The 27,582-nt window shown below is 42.4% G+C and overlaps 2 protein-coding genes across 3 annotated transcripts in view; both read right to left on the bottom strand.

Moving 5' to 3' along the window:
* Positions 1–27,582, bottom strand: part of LOC106660164 (dendritic arbor reduction protein 1-like) — a 299,915-nt gene that overhangs the window by 57,359 nt on the left and 214,974 nt on the right. The window lies entirely within an intron of this gene.
* Positions 11,356–12,210, bottom strand: LOC106660166 (clumping factor B-like). The gene has a single exon (XM_014383028.2). It carries the CDS (start codon positions 12,023–12,025, stop codon positions 11,492–11,494), a length of 534 nt encoding a protein of 177 aa, XP_014238514.1. The 5' UTR covers positions 12,026–12,210; the 3' UTR covers positions 11,356–11,491.

Below are 27,582 nucleotides of genomic sequence, written 5' to 3'. Positions count from 1 at the left end.
AAAATAAAATTCGCCCATATTACGAACGTAGAATGATCCAGTGAGATAGGCCGCACGTACACTATGCTGTTAGAATACAGGGCCTTTGGTGCATATACATAAAATACGTAGAGATATAAGTGCCGGGCGGCGCGTGCACTCGGTCTACTATGGGTCACGCTAGAGCTAGCACGGCGGTCCTGCGTACGCTGATTTATGTTCGCACTTTTATATACACACACAACAACAAACGCGCGCGAGGCGCACTCGACTGCAGCCCGAGCCAAGGATTTAGCCTGCTCTCGTTCTCTTTCTTTCTCTATCTATCTCTCTTTTTCTCTCTATCTTACTTGGCACGCGTGTACACTACACATAAACACAAAGCGATTCGTTGTAAGGACACGTGTTGGAGAACGCGACAGGTGCATCGCAGTCGCGCGCGCGCGGGGAAAGAGTCGGCCGGCAAGTTGATGCACGCCTTTTCATGTACGGAATTCCGAGGTGAAGGCGGGCCTACGATGTCGCTATTCAAATTTTAACTCGAGAATAAGAAGAATAGAAATGGATCGTCGACCGCCATACTTGAATATCTATAGTGTTAAAATCTGGATTGTGACGCGCAGTAGACCCGCCTCCATCTCAGATATCCCAATATACATCGCCGCTACAAAGTAGTGAAAATTCAACGAATAGTATGATGACTCCATTATATCGCCTATTATGGTAATTAATTGAATCGACCCAATCAGACGACAGCTGCTCATTAATTTCGGAACCTTTTTAACCAAAACGACCTTTCACTAATTAAACCGAACTACAAAGCTGAGCCATAATAAATTTGACACCATATTATATAGATCTAAAATCAATTAAACACGGAAATATAACCCATCTTTTAGGCAGGTGACTAAATACGTATGATATATAAAAGTACTTAGTTAAAGTTGTGGGCGTACTCGAGTCACATGGCTATCTTCTGTGTTGAGCATATAAGCAGCAATCAACACGCACAGCCAAATGGAAAACCCATGTAATACGCAGCTCGATCGCTACAATACACGTCTACGCAGACATATTATTATTATATGTATACTTAATACGATATATAATCACGCTTGAGATGATCGTAGTCGAGAAAGCTCCTCCTTCTATATTCGATGCTTTTAACGAAATCAAACACGTTTCAAACTTCTACCCAAGACTAAGAGGTAAGTAGTGGTATATGATGAAAACTATAACAGATTAAAAGCATTCAAAACAAAAATTAGTATGGATCATTAAAAAGTCTTTGACTAGGAAAGTTGTCTTACGTGCTCTCGTCTTGCTTGCTGACCAGCTGACTATCAGAGCTTGAACGAATGGAGGCAACCGCAAGCTCTCTTACTAAAGCAGACTTGCTTACTTTAAAACTTTACTGCCATTTACTATTTTTTCTGTGTAGCAGTAATTTTTTTCGAAAGTAAATAATACATTTATAATCAATAAAATATCAGAAAATTCACGTGATGATTTAAGAGTTATTATATTCTTTAAAAAAAGTATTCATTTATTAAATTATAACACGAACACCTATGAATTATTTCTTCCAATGACTCGATGAACAGTAAATATGTGACTCATCAATTGACGTCTTTGATCAAATTTTTCATGACATTCGATGCATTTCCTCAGGGCTTTATTTCCATTAGTTGTGTATAATGGCTGTTTTGTCTTGTTTTGAATGTTCAATGCCGAATTTGAGTTGTCGAATGGTTTGAGTTGTCCTTTGGGTTCTTTATGTACTATCATGTGCCGTAGTAAACTTCTTTTCCATTTAAATACTTTGTGACATGTGTAGCATTCAAAGTCTTTTTGGCTTCCGTGGACACCTTTTTTATGATCTGTCAAATGATGTTTATTTCCAAATGATTTTTGACAAACGTCGCAAGTATGGTCTCTTCTTCTTTCGTGAACTAATTTTTTGTGTTTTGTCAAATACTGATTAGTTCCAAATGCTTTTTGACACACGTCGCATACGAAGTCTTTTCGTCCTTCGTGAACTGATATTTGGTGTTCCATCAAATAGATTTTTAGTGAAAACGTTTTTTGACACTCGGCACATTCGTAGTCTTTTCGTCCTTCATGAATAGTTCTGCGATGAATTTTTAAGGACCGTTTTGTTGTAAATGCTTTTTGACACACGTCGCATACAAAGTCTTTTCGTCCTTCGTGAACTGATTTTTGGTGTTCCATCAAATGGATTTTTTGTGAAAATATTTTTTGACACACGGCACATTCGTAGTCTTTTCGTCCTTCGTGAACAGTTCTGCGATGAACTGTAAATTGATATTTTCTTCTAAAAGCTTTTGGACATAGGTCGCAAACGTAGTCTTTTTGTTTTTCGTGAACTGTTTTGTGATGAAATGTTAAATGCTCTTTTCTTTGAAATGATTTTTTACATACATCGCATATGTAGTCTTTTCGTCCCTCATGAACTTGTTCTCGATGTTTCTTCAAATTGCCAAGCTCTGAAAATGCTTTTTTACATCCATCACATTCGTAATCTTTTCGTCTATTGTGAACAGATTTGTAGTGCCTCATCAAATTGGACCGTTTTGAAAATTTTTTCTGACACTTATCACACTCATAGTCCTTTCGTTCCTCGTTAAGTTTTTTTTCTTCAACTGTCATGTACTCATTTGTCTTGAAAGTTTGTTGGTACTCACTGTACTCGTAGTCTTCATGATATTTGACAACTGAATCATAATCTAGTCCCGAATAATGTTCATTTATCGCCGCCATTGTTTCAAACGTCTTTAGACACTTATCACACGTGCTATTTATTGAGTATAGCAGTTTTACTCTGAATATTTGAAAGTACGCAAATTCTTGACAAAGAAATTTGGTTTTAACGTACTCAGCTAATTAGAAATCATGAAAGATTGATGAAAATTGTTTTGTTTACTTCTAAATATCAAAGTATTCTCAAAATATAGTCGAACGAATTTATAATACATGGTAATATTAGTCAGATCGATGAGTAAATTTCTCACAACTCTTAGAAATATTTGTTGATCAAAATTATAAAATAACTATAAACTTATTACACTTAATATAGATTAAGTTAATTAGCCAATTTAGCTTTAAAAACATCCATTACATAATAGAAGTGGCTTAATCTCTTACAGTATTACCTGAGGTATGAGTTACAGATATTTGAGCATGATTACCTTCAATTAAATCTACAAATTGCTTTGGGTTTCATCCCTTGATTCCGTAAAAAAATAGAATTATAAAATTAATAATATAATAACTTTTTTAGGTGTCATATAGATCGCGTTGGTTAAGAACATTCAACATTTTTGAGTATCACTTTGAAACAGCTACACTATTGCGAACCGATGCGACGGCTACTGTGCCTGCGAACTTTTGATATAAAGGAGCACACTCGCTTACTTTTTTTGTCGTCCACGTCTTTTGTCGTTTTTCCTTTTTCACATTTCTGAAGCATCTGTGCAACGCCTTAATTGACGTATTGTTGTTGTTTATTTTACATAAAAATACGTGTCGCACACTATGATCGATGCGATTCCCTCGCGTTTGAAATACTGCCAGCAGAAAGTTGCCAAACTCCGTCGCGCTACAGTGATTTTACCGTATCACAGCTTGACAAGCGCTGCACATACCCTACGTATACCTGATCAAATATCATCCAAGTTTGTACATTCAATATCGTAAGCGCGTATATATACACATATTTAGGAGCCTTGCTCTGTTCATCGCACGAGGCTATGCGCGAATACACGGGAACTATATAGGCTACTGCTTCTGCTGCTACAGCAACTTCTTCCTCTATCGACATTTCCATGCATGCACTGACCTCTCGAACCGCCGGCGAACTCGTTCTCGATAAATTTTCTCACGGTGCTGCTGCTGCTGCCGTGGCTACTACAGCTACAGCTCAGGGTGATTCCAACGCAAGATGAATCACTCTGACACCCAGGCCGAGACATTACAGCTGGCGCGTCTATGCTCGAGGTGAAAGAGAAGTTTTATTTAATTGAAAGCTCGAATCATTACGTTTTATCGTACGAATTGAGAGACGAGAAAAAAAAACTTCTCCTCCTCCCCTACGTAAAACTGGCCCGTGTAGAATCGATCCTAGAAATGCTGCTGAAATCGGCGTGACTCGATTCAAATATTTACATACGCTCACGAACGTACGTGAAGATACAAAAAAAACATCCCAAAGCGATCTAGAGTTCGAAACTCGTTCGATTCGCTATATACACGCGCTCGTATCGGCGATGGATCAGTAGTATTGCAGCTTTACAGTGAACACAGCCGAGCTCTTTCCGTTAAAGCTGGGAAATATATAATCAATCTATGCGCAGCATCTATCCGAAACTGTGCTGTAGCTCGCTGCGGCAGACGATAAGCTGCCGCTGCCGATTGCCGCGCGCCCCTCGCGCGCGAATAGGCACGAGTGGAAATTGTATAGGCACGATTTGTTTCGAGCATATAAATACACGTGTGCGCAGTTCCATCTGTACAAATAATTTTTCGAATTAGAAGAATATCGCGAGGCCATATCGCAGCGGCTCCGTAATAAAGATGATTTGCATCGCGTCGCTATTGGATCGCGTGGTGGTGATATGTGCCTTGCAAGCGAGTGGCAGCGATCTCGAGTGACAAATGACGATTAACTAGTCCCTGGTTTGGGTCGTGCGCTCCTATACACGGACATACACACACATGAACACGATACATTCTGAAAGTCGACGATAAGCTCTGACTTGTCTATTGTCGCGTTAATTGGATCTGTTTCTATATGGCGTAGGCGCGAGCCAGAAACGTCTATTTTTTTTCTTGTTTCGTTTTTTTACCGACTCGTGGCTTTTGTTTGCTCTTGCCATGGTGCAACTCGCATTACGCCGCGAGCAATCGGCTCAATCGCGACGCCCGATTGAATTATTTCATTAAATCAACCATCAAGCTTTTCGACTCATTTTCTTGCACAGTTTTATAAACGACAGCTGCTGCGTGGAGTCTTCTTTTTCCCCTCTTTTATTTTTAAACATTCTGTGTCGCTTGCTCGCGATGTGCAAGTAATTTCGACATTCGAGTCTCGTAAAGCAAAAGTTATTCAACTTTTTATGACGAGTGCGTTAAATGAAAAAAAAAAGGGAAAAAGAAAAGAAGCGAGGCGCACTGCACACACACACACACACACACACACACACACACGCTCGACTCTCTCTATCTCTCTAAACTGGCAGTCTCAATTACGCAAGCGTAATTTTTTTAAACGCTCGCAAAAGACTTTTAATTTATAGCTAATCACAAGCGGAGCTCGGGCTATATACTATACGGTCATCCCGTCGCGGTCGTCGTCGTCGTCGTGTCCGCCCGTACCCACGGCCGTAAAAACGGCGTGCACCTTACATCAGGGCGCGCGCGCGTACATAACAATCATTCGACTCCGCGTACGCAAAAACCTCATCACGAAGCTATAAAAAAAAATTGTCGCGCGTCGTGGCTACCGCAACTCTTGACGATCGCGTACGTGTATAATAAAAGCATGCAAGTAGAGGGAGAAAGAGAGACAGAGAGAGTATGAGTCGAGAAAAAAGCACTGCACACCACAGGGTAAGGTGTAGCGTGAGCTCAATGAGAATAAAAACCCGAGAGAACCCAATAAAACTTGTTCAAAGTCGGCGCACACACAGAGACCCTTATCGCTCGCCGAGGTGCAATCTTCCTTCTCAAGTGCAAGATTCCGAGTGAGGCAAAGATATCCTGGCACCATCCGCGCGCTCGCAGGTACAGGCGGCTCTCGGCTCAGCTCGGCTCGCGCGAGAGAGAGAGAGAGAGCGGCTATACGGTTTAATTAGACAAGCAGATAAGATTATTTTTCTCAGCGCATCGAGTGCAAAGAAAGACAGAGAGAGAGAGAGAGAAAGAGAAAGAGAAAGGGAAAGAGAGAGAGAGGAGTGAGTGACGTCAAGTCGCCATTGGATTAATGAGCCAACGGGACAAGATTCACTGGCGATTCTCTTTTCTCGCGCTCCCTGTCTCTCGACGCGAGCTCGAGTTCGAGAGAGAGATGCGAGGCTTTACGATCGACATGAGTCGCTGCTCCTCTTTATTTTTTTTTCCTGCTTTTTTTTTATTTGTTGCCTCGCTCGAGCAATTAATCCTGATGAGTTTATACACCGAAGGCGAGATTTTGGTACTTGCACTTATACGGCCAGTATGCGCGCGACGCATTCTTTCTCTCGCGGTGCGCGAATTATTTGGAAATTATTGTAACAACATAACGATAAAGTCGCGACCTCGCGGGCTTTTGTTATTCAATACAATTTTAATGAAAAGAATAAATCCCCTCTTTGGTCAGTACGTACGGCAATTATATTGTAAAAGGAAAACAGTTAGACGCAACAGATATATTATATATTTATGTTGAGCGCAATAGCTCGCGTATCATACGAATCAGCGCGAAGCTACAAATCAAAACTACCGCAAGTCGCTCGCGAGCATTTCGCATTTCAGTGGAAAATCAGCTCAGCCCTGTTCTATGTTCTATGATGCCGAGCGTGTAAGCGGTAGCTGTTTCTGTTTTCTTACTGCTTTCAAAAAATTGTTACGAGCAGCTACCAACACGCATTCGTATGTGCCTGGGTAGCATGAATTCGAGAGTGAGTCTCACTAAAGTGTGCATGCTCGTTGCAGAGAAACCCACGTGGCACGTAATTCAGTAGAAAGCTGCAACAACTGCACAAAATGCACAACGATGTATCTATAAGAATAGCATTTAATTTATAGCTCCGAGCCGACGGTGTATAATTCATTACGTTATCAGTCGAATGTTTAATGTCGTGCGTTTAAAGCCTGTTGTTAGGTCCATCCCGAGTACAGTGTGCCTTTATCTCGCACGTCATAGGCTGGAGTGCCGTTGTATATGAACTTACATGCATTAGGTTATGTCCCCAATGATAAAATAGAGCGAAAGACATTACGAACCTAATTTTATAAAAGGTTTACTGTCGAAAAAGTCGAAAAGTCAGCCAACCTTGATACAAAAGTTTGCAATTAGATACTAAGTAGTTCATAAGATTACCACCAGATGGCAAACCCACTAATTGGTCACTCTCGTTAGTGGAAAAATCAAGATGTAGTATAAGTTACAAAATCATGATGATGTATCTATCATTATTGTATGTGTTTATTACACAACTAATTTTTTATTCTCAGATTGAAACTTAATAAAAATTGGAAATAAATTGTGCGGAATCTTTTTTTTCTTTGCCACTCGGGCATATAGAAAAAAATTGAGACTTTCGCGAAGGTGCCAAACAATGCACAAATACAGCCCCGCGCTTATATGCATGCAAGTACAAGAACGGGAGAGATCGAGCTTATTAAACGTTAACACGCGAGAGCGGAACGATCAAACGACACGCGTTCTGTATAGCGGCTGAAACCTACGCACACGTGAGAGACAGTAGTAGCCAACTGCGACGATTAATCAATGTTGCGCATATACATACCATATACATACGCTCGCGCGTATACACTCGAGACCGTTTATATCCACACCCTTGGAAGCACGGGCGACATACTGATCTTCCGATAAAATAGGCAAGCCGAGCTCGTGCGCTTCTCGCGACACAGTATTTTCTCGGCCTTTTCTTGGAAAATGTGCATTTTTCTCGCATATTTTATCATTATACATATTTAATATCTGAGTTGCGTTATTTTTAATTTCAGAATTTAAAATTACATTTTAAATAGAATTTGAAACGGATTTTTTTTTCACTTCGGCAAATATTGTTTATATGAAATAATAATAATCAGTACTTAAATTTACGCAGGACTTAGACATAAATATTTACGAGCTGTGCGCGTCGAGGCTGGCTCAACTTTCCTCGCCGAATTGGTCGCTATACAAGAGCTAAATAGCCAAATAAGGAAGGCGCGTAGTCACGTTTGCGAGCTACAAGTGCCGTGGCGTAACCATTATAAACTGTGCGCGTGCACCTGAGAAAACTGGCAGGTATGTGTAAGCGGCGCAACTCCTTTTTGCAAATGAGAGCCTAATTATCATTGTGCGTTTTTGGTGCGCCTCTGGATCTATGCAGTAGGAGGTTGCAGCCGCGAAATCGCTCGAAATTCGAATCCGAAGCTACGCGTCGGAGATCGATTGGAAATGATGCACGTAAGAAATACGTATAATATGCTGCCGACACAACGGCAGCGGCTGCTGTTCTCGACGAGGTGTTGTAAGTAATGGCTGAACAATGACGGCAATAAATAAAAGCTTACAAACGATGAGGTTTTTACTAGCTGAGAAAAGAAAAAAGAAGAGAGAGAGAGAAATTCCCGATAGCTTGAGATTTGTGAGACGATATGCATGTTTATGCATTTCGCGCTCCAATGGAATGATATAATTCAGCTATTTTATAACGCAGAGTGCGTATATGTATCGCAATTTTTATACTTTTACCAAAATTGCTGTATACGAGCTCGCACTGCGTGTCACTGCAATTAAACGATCCCTCGATAATTCGTGTATACAGTAGAGGCATAGAAGAAAAGTACGCTATACGTTTACAATACTTATTGCCATTTTCAAGATTATAAGTATACAGTCTGTGCGTGTGTGTGTATGCACAAGGCCTATCTGTAACACATATTACGAGATAAGTTGTTGGCATAAGCGCTCGACGGGCAGCTACCGACGTACACACATACACACATTTTCTTCTCTCTCGCTGTATGCTGCTGTTCATGCCGCGCGCGCGTGGTGCACTATAGCTCAACAACCGCCGCTTCAAAGAGCGCATGTGAAGCTAGAGAAAGAGAGAGAGAGAGAGAGAGTTTATCGAGCGAAAAAAGATGAATGAGAAGCCTGGAGCGCGAGATCGCCTGGGCGCCAGTTATATATAACCGCGCGCACTTGCCTTCTGGACTTACGCTCTGCGGCTCGATGCGAGAAGAGCTCGAGAACAGCAGCTCAGCACAGCTCCTTTATGCAGCGCCGCGTGTATCGAGAGAAACAAGACTCGCGCATGCACGTTTGCGCAGCACCGTGGATTAATTGATCGCCCCCCGATATATTTATATATTTATTATCGACGCGCCACGGATGTTTTTTTTTCGTCGTCTTTATTTACGCACGAGCGTTAATCAAAGAGATATACAAGGCACAGGCGAAAATTCGCGCACGGCGAGCTCTCTACCCGGCTGGCTCGCGAGCTTTTGTGTATCAAAAGGATAAATCTCGACAAGAACTCGCTGAAGATACTTTATGCGCCTTGAAGCCGTGAAGCAGCCGAGCGACGCGAGATAGTCTCGTCGCGTCGACCTACCACAGTTATGACTCGTATATAATACGACGAACAACGCGCGTACAACGAGCGTTTCCAACTTAATCTCGGACGAGCTCATTTTGCAAATGCACCGGCGCAGAAGAAGAAGAACAACAACAACAAAAACGCGCGCAAGGAGATGTACGTACATGTGAAAACTTTGTTCCGAGTTATCCTAAATGAAAAGATAAGTCGAGACTATCGTTGTCACAAAACACACACGCGTACAACACTACACGCACTTTTGCGCGCAGCAAAACGAACACTAATTTCTCAGCAGCTTTGTAATTTTAGCTTATATTGAATAAAGCGTTGACGACGATCATCCGCTGACATTTTCCGCTTCGAAAAAGCAAATAAGTTTCCTTTGTGTCGACTTCGAGCTTATGAATATAGGAGGATAATTCTGTTGTACGCGCGATGGCTCGCGATTTTTACGACTAAGTGCGAGTAAGCGAGCGACGACTTGCTTAGAGCAATAGATATGTAAATATGGCGCGCGATGCACCGAGGATCGTTAACTAATTTTCAATGCAAACCCGTCGCAGAAGAAAGGTAAAATTTGATGAAATTGTCTTTCAAAAACTTGCTTATGTTAAATGATTAAGCTTATTATGCCGACCAAATTTTTTTCTTTCTCTCGTCGAAAAGTATCGACCTTAAAATGCCAAGTACATAAAATTATCGAACGTTTATGGTGTTTGTAAAGGTACACAGCGTGTACGAGAAAAAAAAATGGCAGGAGATTATTGATGCCCCAGCTCCGCACAAGCAGGTCGCAATAGATTTTCTCTCGCTCGTACTGGATCCGCCTCTACGTAAAGTAATCGCTCGACACGATCGATTTTGAGCTCGAGCTGCTTCTTATATGTGTGTATAAAGCCCCTCTATGCCAATTCACGGTGTGCCGCGATCGTAATCCGGGAACGAAAAATCGTATATACACGCGTGTTACATGACAAGGCCTCCGATAATAGTCGATGAATTCGAATTTGTATTTTTCGCAAAATTTTCGTATTGCGCGCATCGCGTGTTTTATGTGTGTGTGCGCGCGCGTGCCATGCACATACGTGTAACAACGTACAATTGAGTGCGTTTTAAATGCTTCAAGTTTGTGTATGTGTGTGAACCCATCGACAAAAAGACGATTTATTACCCCATTCAGTGCGCGGATCTAAACCGAACGCGATGTACACACGCACAAGTACACGTATGCGAAAATCATTTCGATAATAGGTGTTGCGAGGAAAATTGTATATAATAATGATAAAAAGTAAACGGCGTGGTGTACCTATATATATCGCTGGCGATCGCTATCGAGAATAGAGCGACTGCGCGGTTTATATTATATAGCAGGAGCAGCAGCAGCACATGCACCTTTATGGATATATTGGCGCGCGCGTTTCGCGAACATCGCACAAATCGGAGGGTGTTTTCTTTCTCTCTCTTTTGCGGATCGCTCTACCTATACGGATCAGACAAACGGGCGCGAGAGTCCGTGAATGTGCTCGGCTGCGTGCTGCGCTGTTTTTTGCATGCGAAACGCTCGTTATCCCAGTCGAAATTGGACGTTACGTATGTATAATATAGTGCCACGCGCACACATGTACTTTTATACGTAGATCAGACATCGGCAGCAGCGGCAGCACACGTTTATAAATTAATATTTCATTCGCGTTGAGCTTAGATGCATACGCACAAAGTATCGAATCGATTGGCAACTCGAACCTGGCTGGCAATTAACTTGAAACAAGGCAAAAATCCTAGGCGAAATCGGAAAAAGGTCTTATACACGCAGCTATGTCAAAGTATATTTAGCTGCGCAAATTATGCTGGTCTGCGCATAATGAATATCGATTGCGAAAGTGTATAATCCATCGAGCTATGATCATAACTACAGAACACAATCACGCGAATTATTATGAGATTTGCAATGTAAAAGAGTACATTTAGGCTATGATACCGTGAAAAATCATAAAAAATTGAGCTTTATTACTTTTTATTAATGATTGTACGCATCTGAATGTAAAAATCAAAAGTAATTTTATTTATTCATTTAGTGATATTGAAGTTGAATTCATCATTATATTTATTTATTAATGATGTTACAAATATGCAAAATTACATCACCCTTCGGAATCTTTATCAGAATCTTCTCCGGGTTATTCTTCGGAATCGTCATCAGAATCGTCTCCGCGTTTATCTTCAGAAACTTTATCAAGACCTCCCCCGTATTCATCTTCGGATTCTGATGAAGATTCATCAGAATCCTCTTCGGAATCGTCATCAGAATCGTCTCCGTGTTTATCTTCAGAAACTTCATGCAAACCTCCCCCGTATTCATCTTCGGATTCTGATGAAGATTCATCAGAATCCTCTTCGGAATCATCATCAGAATCGTCTCCGGATTTATCTTCAGAAACTTCATGCAAACCTCCTCCGTATTCATCTTCGGATTCTGATGAATCTTCATCAGAATCCTCTTCGGAATCATCATCAGAATCTTCCCCGGATTCATCGTCGGAATCTTCATCAGAATCATCTTCGGAATCATCAGAATCTTCATCGGAATCTTCATCGGAATGTTCTCCAGATTCGTCATCAGATTCTTCTCCGGTTTCACTCCAATCTTGACCTAGTCTGTCGATTAGTTCAATAATATCATCGGAATCGTAATCGTAATCGGACGAAGACATTATTTTGCGTTCTGATGCACAAACGCAGTTGTTTATAATATGAAATATTTTTTACTTATTTGGCGAAAATCACTTGCTATTAATCGATCCGATATATCTGCGATTACTCTGCGGCTTCGTAACGTGTACACTTGACCGAACGCCTTAAACTGCCTAGAGACGAATCAGTTTAAGCGCTTGAGCAATAATGTAAACACGTATCGCAAAACACAAAACGAGATACGAACTTTTGAAATGTGTTGACCGACGCTTGATATTATTTTGCTACCGAATTGGTATTATATTAAACACAATATTCGAGTATATGGGCCTAAATAGTGTTACTAGGTGTTATCACGAGGGTATATAATTTTTCCTTTTTTGATGCTTCAGTATTCGAGCCATGATGCGATTCGCATATTATAATTGAAGCGGATTTATACCGAGATCTTTGTATGGTATAATTGTACAAAGTAAAACACAAGGACTCATGAGAACCTCATAATCAAACAAATGTAAATAAAAAATTTTTTGAAATAGTAGTTTTTACACATTTTTTTAGTCAAAAACTGGTCACGGAAAAAGGGTGGAAAATTTAATATGGCCATAAATAGTTGAAAAAACATTACACTTTCAGTTTGTATATTTCCTATTCTAATGATCTTGTAATTACAATAAAACCAAAAGCTAGCCATAAAATATTCAACATTTTCACAATTTTAAGAGCACACGCGTGCAGTGTACATAATACAAGACGAACCCTAGCTACGAACCTCGCCCATCGCGAGTGGCGCGAGGCCCACAGCGATCGCGCCGCGATCCGCGAGCGGCCTGCACCTCAGAGAAGACGTGTCAGTTAGATGCGCGCAGCCTTACGAAAGAGGATTCGTGCCCCGGGACGCGCACGGCCTGTTGCAGCTCGAGCGCGATGGGCTCTGCTCTATCGGGACTTGATTTATGCGACGTTCCCACGTTAAACCCAGCACACCGCGTTGTAATAATACGTGGGCGGTTTTTGTTTTTATAATGTGTAAAACCGTCACATTTGTATGACGCGAAACGATAATCTGCTCGCGCGATTCCGATCACGATTTTTCTAAACGCGATCGCTCGACACTGCCGGAGGAACGGCCACATCGGCTCGTGAGTGTCGAAAATGTCCTTCTTTATGAATTTCCTCCTCTTAGGTTCGTGATACGTCCAAGCTGCCGCAATGCTCGTTCATGTATATAAAATAAATATATATCTATACGTACAGCCAAACGAGGACAACGTAGGTAATTAGTCGTGTTGCATTGAAATACTCTACCTGCACTTGAGAATGGTTAGTGGCTGCTGCCTTTATATATGCGAGTATACGTACACGGCAGAGACATAGAGCGTACGAGCATATTAACGACTCACCTGCAACAAAAAAAGTCGCGAGTATATCGCATTAGATCGTACACTTATACACATATAGTACATTATAGAGTATTATGTGCCAGTGCTACCGGCGAGTACATTACGCAAAAGTCCGCGCGCGCACAGAGGCACGCAATAGTTAAATTTGCTTATGATAATGAAGGGGGCACGAGAATTGCCCAATGTCTTTTCCAATATATAAGCAGTGTATATACGACTGAACGCCTATATTGTATACGCGTTATTGTGTTTCGCAAAAGCTCCGCTCGCGCTCGCATTTAATAACTCAAATTTGACATTGACAATTCGCGTCTGGCAGGACTTTGAAGTGTATATATGGTATAGTGCCACGACTTATGATATCGACGTGATTCAACGATCAGCTCGACGACGACGACTGTCCTTTCACGTTTCACGTATCTAGATAAATACGGTATACATACTCGATTCGTACCACGTCGCGCACAGGTGCACCACTGCTCGTTTGCTCGCGATTTGATTTTCTCGAGTCAAGGGGTACCATATAGATCTAACGTGATCTCTCAAATGGAAATGTCATTATTTATTTCAGCTGCTTCCTCGATTATTTCAGATGCAGCTTGGCTCGTAAATAGCGCAGGTACCTGTTGTAATATACGTTTTATAATATATACACGGATGTATACATGTATACGTGCTGATACACACACCAGAGTGCACGTGGGGGCACACGATATAGCCAGGGATATAGCTCGGAAGCTGCGCGCTGCGCGACCGACCGTTAGGAACCGACGCTCGAGACGCGCGAAGCTTAACGAGCCAATGTCTCGGCGCTATATAGGCAAGTATTGCTCACGAAATGTGTTCTCTCTCTTTCTCTTTCACTCTGTTGCTCGACCGTGTGTGTGGGAACCAAAATCGCAAGAGCTTCTGCAAGTACGCCGAGCGACTTATACGTATATGTACGTACTCTAAATCTTTTGCTCCTGTTTATGTGTGGGGTAAGCTACTTTTTCATACAACCTCTGCTACATGGCAGAGTAGGTATACATCCGCGAGAATCGAAAGAACTGAGAAAAAAAAGAACGATTGAGAGATCGATTTGCTCGTGCTCCATACATATAGCGAATCATTCGGATATACTCCGGCTCGATGATCGTCATTTCAAAAAACACAGTTCATAACTTACACGCGCTTTGTAAGTAAATTTTTTCCTCGGTGGAGAAAAAGTCAAGCTCGCGGGCTCGATAATTTCAAGTTTACAGTCGCGCACGTACCGCGCAACACTGCGTATTGGCCAGCGCGAAGCTCGTTTTTACGTTGAAAGCGAACACACGCGCGTTTTTTTAAACGGCCCCTGGGAATATAAGAAAATTTTTATCAACAATGACAAAATACTATTGCCTTGGCGAGGCGAAGCAGTAGTGGTCGTTGTTGTCCGCCTAAGTCCCAGAGAGTGCATATAATGCGAGATAAGAAATAAAAAAGCTCCATTGTCACCACGAGTCCGAACGATGCACACATGCAGCAGCAACAGCAACAGACACCCGTAGGATTTCGCGACTTTTCTATTCATTCGTTTGTACTTGTATGGGATAGTATGCAGCATAGTAGGATGTATCCCTTCCGAGTAGCAGTAGTAGTCGTAGTAGTAGGTATTACACGTTTTCTCGGCAAAATCTCCAAATCGACGAAGTAACTTGCACACGGTTATGTGTATGGCTCGACTTCTTTTTCTCGTGAGTTTTTTTTTCTCTTCTTCTCTCTCATCCAACTCTTCGCGACTATAAGGTCTACGAGACAGAGGAGTCTTCCTCTCTTTTATGAAAATACGCGTCGCTGTTGCTGCGCTGCAGCGCGACTCACCTCGTATATATATAGGTTTTTGCGCGTGTATACGTGCTTATGCATTATTCAACATGTGGTGCACATAGTGCATATATGCACTCACAGACATGCATACACACGCTCACACTCGTCACACACATATACACGAAGGAGGCGTGTATGTATGCGCCTGTGCTGCAGTTCGCCATCTCATGCAGAATGTGGATTTAGATGAGATCGTCGCGCGAGCGAGGTGCTTTTTTTCTGTATTTTTTTTGCCTGTACCACAAACAAGTCTGTATACTATGCGCCAGCGCGAGGCGAACGAAAGATTTCAGACGGCGAATATATATATGTAGAGTTTGTGTATATATATCTTGACACATAACACTTTGCTGATTTTTCGCTGCTCAACGTGCTTCACGAGATAAATAGCTTTGATGTTTTGAAAGGATTGTGGAAACTTATACTTCCACGTGTATACACACGCGACGGTACCAGCCGTGTCCAGCCGAGAAACGTCATACGGCGCGTTTTTCCATGCTCGAGCTGCACGCGTACTGTATCATTTTTAATCTTTAAAATCACAAAGGAAGAGAAAACTCTATACCCAATCAATATTCGATGTGCTCACAATAATTTATAAGGCTCATTTTTATTGCAAAGAATAAAACACACTCGACGCTAATAATCACGCGTATACGAACCGTAAATTCGCTGCCGCCGGTTATAAACATTAAATACACGATACGTGCATAATGCGCGTGTGTGTGTGCCGCGCATCGCGGCAGCGCAGATAAGAGCAAAATAATCTTCACTCCCGGTGTACGGCAAAAGTTATAAGCTAGCCCGGTATACGTCGTGAGAAACCTATTTCGGTCTCTAAGCATTTTATTCGCGTGTAGACACAGGCTATGCTGCTGCTGCTGCTGTTGCTGCGGCCGCCACCGCACACATATCTCAAAGGGCAGAGTCGCTGCGCCAAGCGGCACCTGGCAATTAATGTAAATAGCGCATAAAGTCATTTGCGCCGTGGCGAACGCGCCGTTTTATATATGCAATTTGCATGCCTTACCCCGTAAATATATAAATATATATATGCTGTATAAAGAAGTTTTTTTTTCACCTACCGATTTCTTTAACGCGCTCGCCCTTTACGCGGTCACGACTCGTGCGCGCGGCAGGATAAACACCGTAGTTTTGAAGCTTAGCTTTTACATCTTTTTACAATGCTGATAATCGCGAATAATTACACGCGACGTTTACATGCACTACTCGAGAGAGAAAGAGAGAGAGAGAGCGGCTTCTAAGAGCGAACTACAATTTAATATACGAATTTGCCTACGTATACCCATGCGAGTCGTTTATCTTTTATGCAGCTCCTATATCTAGCGTAATACATAATTCGGCTATTAGCCATTCGCGCGTATAAGATGCATATATGCACCAAAGTTCCGTGAAATACCTAATCTTGATAAATAAATCGAAAAATCGCGAGAAAACGTCAATACGTGTGCGCCGCAGCGAATAAAAGACGATCGACGCGCGCCTGCATTTGTAAACAAGCATATATGGATATCTGTACAAATAAGCAAACAACGTGTATACGTAGACGATACTCGCACACACACATACATACACAAAAGGGTATATTGACTGCGCGCACCTGTTATCTTCTTTTAATCGACAGCTTTTATAAAGGCTTTATGCCGATTCGATTTGCAACTTTCTCGGACTTATCGTCCAGCGAGATCTCGTTTGCATACACAACTGTATGTGCATGCAATATATATATGTATGCACGTACGCGGTAATTCACGCAATTCAGTAAAAAGCAACCGATTGTAAAAGCTGCGCAAAAGAAAAGAGGGATTTATGCGATTTATCAGCGCAAGAGCTAAGCGTATGCGTTTATATGGTTTTGTGGTCTGCTGTACATTTATTTTCTTTTCGTATACCGATCGAGTCTCGAGAGAAACTCTTGCCTCCTGCGTGAAAATATAGTCCGCAATGTTTACAAAGTTTTGTTTGATATTATGATAACACTCGTTACACATCATATGGCACTCGTAGGTAAATACGATCGTTTTAGTTACCAAAATTTTAGACTAAAAAGTCTGAAGATCGTCATTGATCCTGAAAAATTACAGCTCAATTAATGACTTAACTATATGCGATAAAAGTTTTGCACAAAAACGAGTGAAAAAAAAACTACACGTGAGTCCTAGCTTGCGCTTTTCATTGCTCGTGTGTATTATGTGCGTGTAACTGGGTTAAGTGTGGCAAAGATGATATAGCTCATTAGAGAGCCGAGCTCGACGAATACGTATACATATAAGTGTAACGACCGCACACGTGAAGCGCAGCAGCAGCAGCTCTTTGGCTCGTAGTTCGAGCGCATGGCTAATGAGCTGGAGAAGAAAACGATGATGCACGGATCATCCCAAGATTTTCCCTCTAATACGTATGTACGAGCGTTTCGACGCTATACGTGTAATTATATTATCATCTTTGCTGGAGGCCATAGACTCGCCGAGCTGACTCCATTTCGAGCTCGATACGGACAAAAGACGCGAAGATTCTAATATAGACGTGTGCACGCGCGGCACACAGTGCTAGACTTTTGCCTCGCGCGACGTGACGCATCTCTTCCGCGCGCGAAGATCGAGTAGTAGTGCGCCACCGCAGCCCTACATGACGATAAGACCCGATGATAACGAACGAGCTGGTGTATTTATAATGATATACACTTTACTTTCGTGCAGCTCGAGCCGCGATCACGTGCGACCATCGCGCACCGAACGTATATCGATTGCTCGCTCATATAGGCTAATATTCGTACGTTAATGTCTCGCGTGCGCGAGCCTCCGGGCTACCATTTCCCAGCACGTTGATCGCGACGTCACCAGAAGTTTTTTGGAGAACGCCTCTCGATTTTCGACTTTTCCGAAATTAAAAGTGTATTTAAAGTAATCGATCGAGGTCGGGCAGGTAGTTTTGTCACTGAATAAAATGAATACCAAAATGAGTTCGTTGATCGACGGCCTAAACGAGTGGCTATTACAATATACACAAACGGGGATTGTGCCACCATCGAAGCTTTTCAACTCGAAGCCGAAAAAACTACAATTTTGTCAGTATGTGGCCGCAGAGTTGAGGCACCGCATAGATTAAGATTTATGCATAAAGAAAACGAGACTCGCGCGTTGTTTTCTGCTTTTTAATGGTACACACAGGGCATTTTTTACAGCGTTACATATATATTGCGGCACAATCATGGATATATAAGTACTGGAGTTTCTTTCTTTCTTTCTTTTTCTCTCTCTCTTTCTCTCGGTGCGCGCGCCTTTTTTGCATCTAAGATTTCAAGATATTGATTTAGGGCGATTTAAGCCATAGATTATTTACATCGATAAAGGAGTGTTTTGAGGCTGGAGCTGTATACTTTTTTTCCTATCCTTCCCCCGCCTGCGCGCGGGTCCCGATCTCCGGGCACGTTTCTCTCTCGCGGAGCTCGCGAGATATAAGGTAATTGTTGATTGCGAATGCGCCGATATACACATAAGCTTGCGCGCTGCACCGCAAATACATCTCTTTTACTCGGCTCGTGCCACACGTATACGGCGCTGCTACGTTTTTATAAGTATATATCATAAAGCAATAAAGAATATTTTTGCATAAATTTAATGGCGATAAATGCACTCGTCGAGCTCGCGGCGGCGGCGAATTGCTTCATATTCAATTTCAAAATATCGCGCGCACGCGTCGTCCCCTCCGTTTTATAATATGCATTATAGGTAGTATATAGCAGCGGGAAAACCAAATTGACGAGAAAAACATCGAAAAGCATACAGAGGGCTGCTGACACGTCGAGCTTAAATATAGTGACTGATCCGCGCGACTTTGCAATCGGAGCACCATGCCCTCTTGCAGTCGCGCGCAGATGCTAATGCAGCCGCCACCGCCGCTGCTGCTGCCTAATCAAGAGAGATGCCTAGACAATATACATACTGCAGCGAAAAAAGAGACGCCGTAGCCAAGGCAATGGGGCATCATGCCAGACACTTAACCCTAATGACGCGCTCTTTAGCGGCGTATAAAGCAGAGAGAGCGAGAGAGAAAGAGATGCGCTTGCCCAACCATTTCCCACGAGCGGGTCCGTTCCCATCATAGATAGCTACGCTAGCCACACACACACACATATACACATACAGGACGTGCTTTTATATTGCGCCGTGTACTTGCAACCTTCTCATATCCAGTGCAAGAGCGTCTTTCTAATGCGCGTATGGTACGTATTATACACACACACACACATAGGAGCGTTTTGTGCCTTTAATATATATTATACGTGCAAGCTACACGTGTAAAACGCGCCTCGGCCGCTCGCGCCATATAACGCGCGCGTGGCAAATGCAGCCTAGAGTGGACGCGAAACGGAGCCGCCAGCGCTTTTTAATTGCGATCGCCGTATACGATGCTCGTCGGCTGCGACGGCCGACATTATAGTGCGCGGGAAAATTTCGCGCTATGATGGATGCCTGGGATTTCTTGCACAGCCTCGTTGCTGAAATTTTTCCCCCGAGACAGGCTGCACAACACAAGACTCGACGACACAATGTTAAATAATAAAACCGCGCAAGCAGATCGCGTCCATGTGCAGCAGCACTATATAAGTGCAACGACGATGCATGTTACGTATATGAATATCATGCGCGCAGTCGAGAGTCGGTAGCTGTCGAACGTCGAATTTATAAAATGTATGTGTATGTGTTACGATTTGGCGCGCTCGGGGGAGCCAAGGAGGCGTGTACACTTCTTCGCGCGCGCGCTAAGTTTCGCCTGGATAGGAGCACGACGAAGGTGGGAGAGGGGGCCGGGTCGATTGGCTTTTCCGATCGAGAAAAGCGCGCGCAGGAGACGCCGCCGCTGCGCAGCTGACTGTGTGTATACGATGTATAGGTATATATTTGTATGCATCGTGGGATGCCACCACCTCTCTCTTCGCCGTCGAGCAAGTGCGGCGCGGGCAAGGAGGAGCCTCTAACTGGGTCATCTCGACGACTCAGCCGTGTGTGCATGTAAGTGTGTGCATGTGTGTAGCGGTAAATTTGCGCGCGCAGACGCCCGAGGCCGAGCTCTGCTAAGCCTCGTATTTCTGTTTCTCCATTTTGTAAATCAGACATTTTTCTCTCTTCTCTCGCTCTCGCGCGCTTACGTCAATGAGCTCGAAACGGCTCGAATCGCTGCTGAGCCATATAGCACACGTGGATAGACATTTGTTACAGCTGAACAAGTGTTGTGTGTGAGTGTGTTATACCTGTTACATCAGCACACACTCAGTCATAATAAAGAAATAACAACAATTAATACCACGAGATAGCAATAGATAAATCCATTCTAATATTGGGCGAGTGGTTGCCATATAAGCTCGAATATCACTTTCGTCTTTTTATCACTGCGAATATGTTTAAGTCAGTTCTTCTTCAGGTCGTCTTGGTATTATTATTGTTTAAAGAGATTATATTAAGATGTTTTTTAAAATTAGTTTTCTATTATAATAGATAATATAACAGGTTCATAGACAAGTATTCGTACATGCATATAAAACTGTACCGCAACAAAACGTTTGTGTGCCATACGCACGATCCGAGAGTACGCAAGTATATAAATACCCCCAAACTGCTTGCTTATAATAAAGAAATGTTGACAATTTACACCGCCAGGTAGCGATACATAAACCCATACTAAAATTTGGTGAATATTTGCTATATGTCAAAACCGAGTATGGCTTCAATTCAGATAATATTGTGAGATGTATCATACTGTAAGTGTGTTCATTTAATAATATTATCTAAACAAATAATAAAAAGAAAATAAAAATATCCTTTACAACTACTTTGATAAGAGCCTCATGATGGACCATTTTTCAATTTTCCACGAGACTAGAATTAAACTACATATATTGTACTCCCTTACTGTTCAAAATTAATACAAGGTACAATCAAGATCTAGAAGTTAGTTCAAATTTACATTAAGTACCTGTGAGATTAGGTACTGAGTCCATCTTCAAGTCGTCATTGTAGTATTATGTAGAAAAAGTGATCCATACGTAATTATAACATAGGGATTAGGTTTTATCTTTTATTATTGTTTACGTGTGTTTAAGGAGCCTCACACAAAAAAAATGTGTATAGTTACCAAAAACACACTGAATCTAAGCTATACTTAAGCATGGGATATAGCAAATACTCGCCCAAATTTAGAATGGGTTTCTATATCGCTATCTAGCGGTATAAATTGTATTGATTTAAAACCGCGTGTCGATTGTATAGAAAATATGTACAAAACTACACAATCGTTGTATTATCAATCAGTATCGATAAAAGCAGATCTACTATTTCGCTATGCAATTTTGTTTTCTCATGATTAACTTGACTCGAATTAACTTGCTTATAATAAGAAAATGTTGACAATTTATACCGCCAGGTAGCGATACATAAACCTATACTAAAATTAGGCGAGTATTTTCCATATATCAAGCCTGAGTATCGCTACAATTCATACTGTATTTCGATCTTATGTATTCGATACGTTGATAAAATAAAATGCAAACTGTTGGTTTCAAGTCCATTTGAATATTATTGATATAACGAATAAGAATGATAGTTTATTTCAATGTTATTCGCAACTCCTTGGCTAGGTTGCGTCCTCAAAACGACGTTTAAAAGTACTAATGCGAGCTGACGTCGAGCGCGGCAGCTGGCACGCGCGCTCGATAGACCGTAAAAATTCTCTTTTCACTCGCAAATTACATCAAGCGCTCGCATTGATTCACTCGGACATTGCACGTACTCGCGCGCAAATCGCTATTGTTTTTTCTCCCCTCTCGGTGTGTATAGGAATCCTTGCGAATATCCCGCACTCTCGCACTCGCTGTCTCTTTCTCTCTCGCCGCGGCCTTAATTAAATTCATTAATTAATGTTCGCGATTTGTTTTTGTAGACGTAAGCGCGATTCTTTATATACGCGTTCAACAACGCACACGCGCGCGCGCCACAGCGGGTATATTACATTATACGACTCGTGCGCGCGCGCGGCTTTTCGCTCTTGATAAAGACGTGATTGAATATAATGAAGAGGTGTAATTTGCCTTTGTCAGCGGCTCTTGCTCTCTCTCACTCTCTCGGCGCTCTCTTTGTGACGAATGAACAGTTCTCGTGTTTTTACGATTTTCCGTTGATGTATAAAATTCCAGACTCCAGAATTGCTGGCGAAACCAGTACTTACACGCGCGCGAGGAAAAGCGCGCGCGGTGACGATATATTTTATACGCGTCACGATTATTGTGAATCTAAGGGTATTTTAATCCCCGAGTCATAAAACCGGTCAAGCGACATGTGCAGATGTATCGTGCGCATGGTGCAGAGAGACTTTTCCCTATAATGACGTCAAAAGTTTTTTTTCCGCGTCTTATACGAGCTCGCTCAGCTTGAGTCTCGGTGCGCGTGCATACATACATAATGTGCGTTCGATCGCGTTGCCGCGCTCATAAGCCGCGAAATAAAAGCTTCGAATTAATATGCGCTCATACGGACGAGCTTAACAGTACTTGAAATTCGCTTGATTTAGGTAAAAAAAATGTCCGATAGAGTCGCGCGCGGCGGCGGCAGCTCGCGACTCGTCCTAGTGAGATCATCATTAAGTCGGAATAAGCTGTGCACAGAGAGCTCGCTTGTAAATATAGTGTATATATTTGTGTGTACGTGCCGGTGTACCTGCGCCAGTTCATAAATCATGGCGAGTCTCGGAGACGAGGTGGATCGTCTCTGCGCCTTTGAAAGCTTATTAAAAGAGTCTGCTTTCTCGGGCTCGGATGTTTTTTTTCTTCATTTTTTTAGATAAAATAGGAAAAAAGGCCACCAGCGGCACGTATAAGGCTCATCCTTGTTTGGCTATCCTGATATTGCGTTCGGAAAAAAGAATCGGCATCAGGCGTAGCGCCAGCAAACAGCCTAACGGAATGAGATATAGCGCGAGCTCGAAGCCTGGCATGCATTTAGCTTGACGGATTGCCCCACTCTCTTTCTCTCTTTCTCTCTCTCTCTTGCATGTACATGTGGCATACATAGGTACCTGCAGTTGGCTCGAGCTTCAATGATTATTTCGCCTTGCTTGATTTATGGACTGCTGCACACGTATTGGCTGGTGTGCATCTGTGTTCGCATGTGTATGTGAGTGTAGTTCGAGATCGTGCTACGCTCGCGTATACGCGTAAAATTAATTCGTTTTGGAGTAGATTAGTGTGCTCTCATGCAAGCGCTTCGTTTATCCCCCACGAAGAGCTACAAATCGGTGAAAAATTTTATCGCGTTAAACTACGCGAGCCACGTAAGCATACGAGACTTATAATGTGCGTCTGTATAACGCGAAGCTACACCGAAAGAATTTGAAAGCACACGAAGAAGGATCAGATAAAAACAAAAGGCAGATATCCACAGTGCGGCGCGCGTTATGTACTCCGTGCTTGCGCGTCGCGCGCGGGTCAAAATAATTATCCATTAGCTCGCGCAATATGGCAGCAGCCCGTGTCCTTGCGGAACGCGACGATCCGTTATATTACCTACGTGTATACATATAAATATACACGGTTTTCGCAGGTAAACATTAAAAAATTTACACTCTCGGCCGCGTACGTGCCTCGCTGAACGTAGTTGTGTACGGAAAGGGGTTATCGCGGCAAAGGCAGTATTGTACATATGTCCTGTGTGTGACCCCGTGTGTATACGCTATACAGTCGTGCGTGATTAAGGAAAAATGCGGCGATGGCTCGAGCGCAAGAAAGATATAGATAGACGCGTCCATGTGTGTGTGTAACGCGTGTATACGTCAGGCAAGTAATGCACCTGTTTGTCCCGAGTACGTTCATCAATCAAAGCCATGTGCTGCTGCGGCTGCCTTCGCCCCGAACGTTCGTACGCAGCAACGAATTATAAGCATCCATTGGAGCTCGTGCAGCGGTAGCCCAATGCTCGTTCGTGCCCATCAATGGCCATATAATATAATGTAGATAATATGTATATGGCTCGAGAGAGATGAGCAGAAAAGTTTCTCATTACTCGGCGCGGCGGTCTCTCTCTCTCAATGACTTTGCTGGCGCGCGTAAGGTGTAAAACAAGAAGCTTTTTGCTCGCGGCTCGTTATAATGGCGGCTTCTCTCTCGGCGCGCATGACTTATTATAAATGCTCAACGCTGGATCGCGGCCGCGACGCGGCCCCGGAGAACCACCTTTTGCCGCTGCAGCAGCAGCTCGGTATATAGCATCTCTCTGGGGAGACGGTATGTATACGGTACGCGCGCCATATGCACGCGATCATTCTTGTAGCTTGTTGCAGCAGATCGTGTAATAAGAGCGGATGTTTATGAGCACCCGTGAAGCTGTGCTGCTGCTGCTGCTGCTGCTGCTGTTGTTGTTGTTGTTGTAGATATGCAGAAGGTATATACAGGCGCTGCAGCCTCGACGAAAACAACGTCGAGAGAAGAAAGAGAGAGAGACAGAGGCAGCAGCTATATACGCTATTGTTGCGACAGATGGGCGAACATTATAGAGATGATCGAAAGTTTATTGCTTGAACGCGACGTAGCCTGTGTATTGCGTACAGCTCTGCATTCTTTGGATAATATCGGCCTTTTATCTAGCCTTTTTTTCCTATTTTTTTGTCGACAGCAAAAACTTGTATGAATAATGGTACTAGCTTACTCTCTCTCTGTCTTTCTCTTCGGTGACTACGAAAGAGTGGGTGCGATACCGATTTGGATTATATGTACAATATTTATAGATTCAGTCCAAACAAAATTCTAAACTTAAAGATTTTTTTTACGAGCTACGATTATACAGCTTTTTTTCACTATTGTTTCACTACATAACACCTAATATGACATGTTTAACGCTTATGCGCATTTTTCGCCAAATTTCTTAATCGTTTTTTTTTCTATTTTCTCAAAACCTTTATAAACTCGGAAAGTATAAACGTTTACACATATACTTGTAAAACTTTACGGGAATGAAACTTTGTTTTAGTGCTATACGCCCGAATCGATAGGGCCTCGCACAAAAGTATGTAAAAATATCCCCCCACTTGCTTATAATAACGAAATGTTGACAATTTATACCGCCAGGTAGCGATACATAAACCCATACTAAAATTTGGTGAATATTTGCTATATGTGAAAACCGAGTATGGCTTCAATTCAGATAATATTGTGAGAAATATCATACTGTAAGTGTGTTTTTCTAATAATATTATCTAAACAAATAATAAAAAGAAAATAAAAATATCCTTTACAACTACTTTGATAAGAGCCTCATGATGGACCATTTTTCAATTTTCCACGAGACTAGAATTAAACTACATATATTGTACTCCCTTACTGTCCAAAATTAATACAAGGCACAATCAAGATCTAGAAGTTAGTTCAAATTTACATTAAGTATCTGTGAGATTACGTACTGAGTCCATCTTCAAGTCGTCATTGTAGTATTGCTCGGAAAGATTATGTAGAAAAAGTGATCCATACGTAATTATAACATAGGGATTGGGTTTTATCTTTTATTATTGTTTACGTGTGTTTAAAGTACCTCACTCAATAAAAATTTGTATGATTACCAAAAACACACTGAATCTAAGCTATATTTAAGCATGGGATATAGCAAATACTCGCCCAAATTTAGAATGGGTTTCTATATCGCCATCTAGCGGTATAAATTGTATTGATTTAAAACCGCGTGTCGATTGTATAGAAAAAAATATTTACAAAACTACACAATCGTTGTACTATCAATCAGTATCGACAAAAGCTTGTTCAACTTCGTTTATGGTTGATTATTTTTCGCCAGCTTTCCTAATCGTCATCTTTTGCTTTTTTAATATTTTTTCCGATCCGTTACAATTGCACGCGGCATACACATCGACGTACACAAACCGTTTATACACATAGAATACTGCACAGCAGCTCAGCTTTTACAAGCTCCGCTGGTCTTTACGATCTTAAACTTACAGTGCCGTCGGTGCGCGCTTATTGCACTTTTGCGCTCTCTCGCGTAAACGTCGTTGCTCTTTGTCCCGACACAGGTTCGCGTGTGTGTATGTGTGTGTGTTGGCGCGCGCGAGAGCATCGCGGCCACGCGTCGCTCTTTCTCTCTCTCTCTCGTTTCTTCTCCCCCTACGTTGCCGCTGACAAGCGGTGTCATTAGATTTTCATGGACGCGAGCGCGCGCATGAGCATTATGGAGATCTCTCCACGTATAATTGGCCTCCCGTGGCGCGTGAAAAATTTTACGCCGCGCGGCACACTGTCGCTAGCTCACTTTTATGGAAATACATGCGCCGGCCGCAAAATGGGCCACCGCTCGAGAGCTGAACCTTATCAATCGACGCTCTGTCTCTCAGCTGCCATATACTTTCTGTTTATGTATTAATAGTTGGCCATGCAAAAGACAGAGACGCGGAGACAGGGAGATACGTATAAAAAAAAATTACAGGCCACCTTTTTAATACGTACGTGCTTTACGCGCGCGCGCCGCGCTCGAGAGAGCGCTAAAGCACCACCGCGCCGTATACCTGGTGCTGCAGGTAACGGAGAGAAAAAGGTGAGAGTGATTTATGCCCGACTCTAGAAGCTGTTAGGCGTACTTTGAGCTTCGAGAGCAGCGAGTGATTTCGGCTATTACGGATAACGTTGAACGCGTGAAACGCTGCGCACGTATAAAGTGAAAAAAAAAAAAATAATACACTGCGGCAATATAAGCCAGCTCGCGCGAAATCACTCGAGAAAAGCGCTCTAGTGAAGGGTAATACAATTTTTACGCCTTTCTTAATAAGAAGGTAGTAGCGACGCGATTGAAAAAAATTCATAAATCAACGTGTGCAGCATATGCGTATATGGAACAGTATAAAAGACGAGTGTAAAACACGAGATTTTAATGCAGTTGCACAAATGGAGGGATGAATTTCAAATGATCGTAAAGAAGAACAACGTAAATGAAATTAAGTAACGCCAACGATAGAAATATACGTGTTTGATAGTCGCGAAATGAAACAGGCTCATCTGATCGAGTTTTTTTCGAAGTAGATGTAAAAATCGCTAAATAATTACCCTTTAACAGTAATCAAGGTAAGCAGGTTCGTCTTTAGTTACGCACGTACCGCAATAACTGACACGCCAATTCTGTCCCACACCTGCTCTATGCACACTCGCACACATGATACAGAGGTACGATACTTCTGTACAGGCTCTCGTGTGTTACCGTGATGTGATCGAACATCCACACCCACTACACCTTATAAGCCGCAGATATAAATGCGTG

The sequence above is a fragment of the Trichogramma pretiosum genome, unplaced genomic scaffold (genome assembly GCF_000599845.2).
Source record: "Trichogramma pretiosum strain Unisexual culture from Peru unplaced genomic scaffold, Tpre_2.0 scaffold44, whole genome shotgun sequence".
In the NCBI taxonomy this organism is placed as follows: domain Eukaryota; kingdom Metazoa; phylum Arthropoda; class Insecta; order Hymenoptera; family Trichogrammatidae; genus Trichogramma; species Trichogramma pretiosum.
The sequence above is the reverse complement of the archived record's forward strand: the minus strand, read 5'-3'. Positions and strand labels throughout refer to the sequence as shown.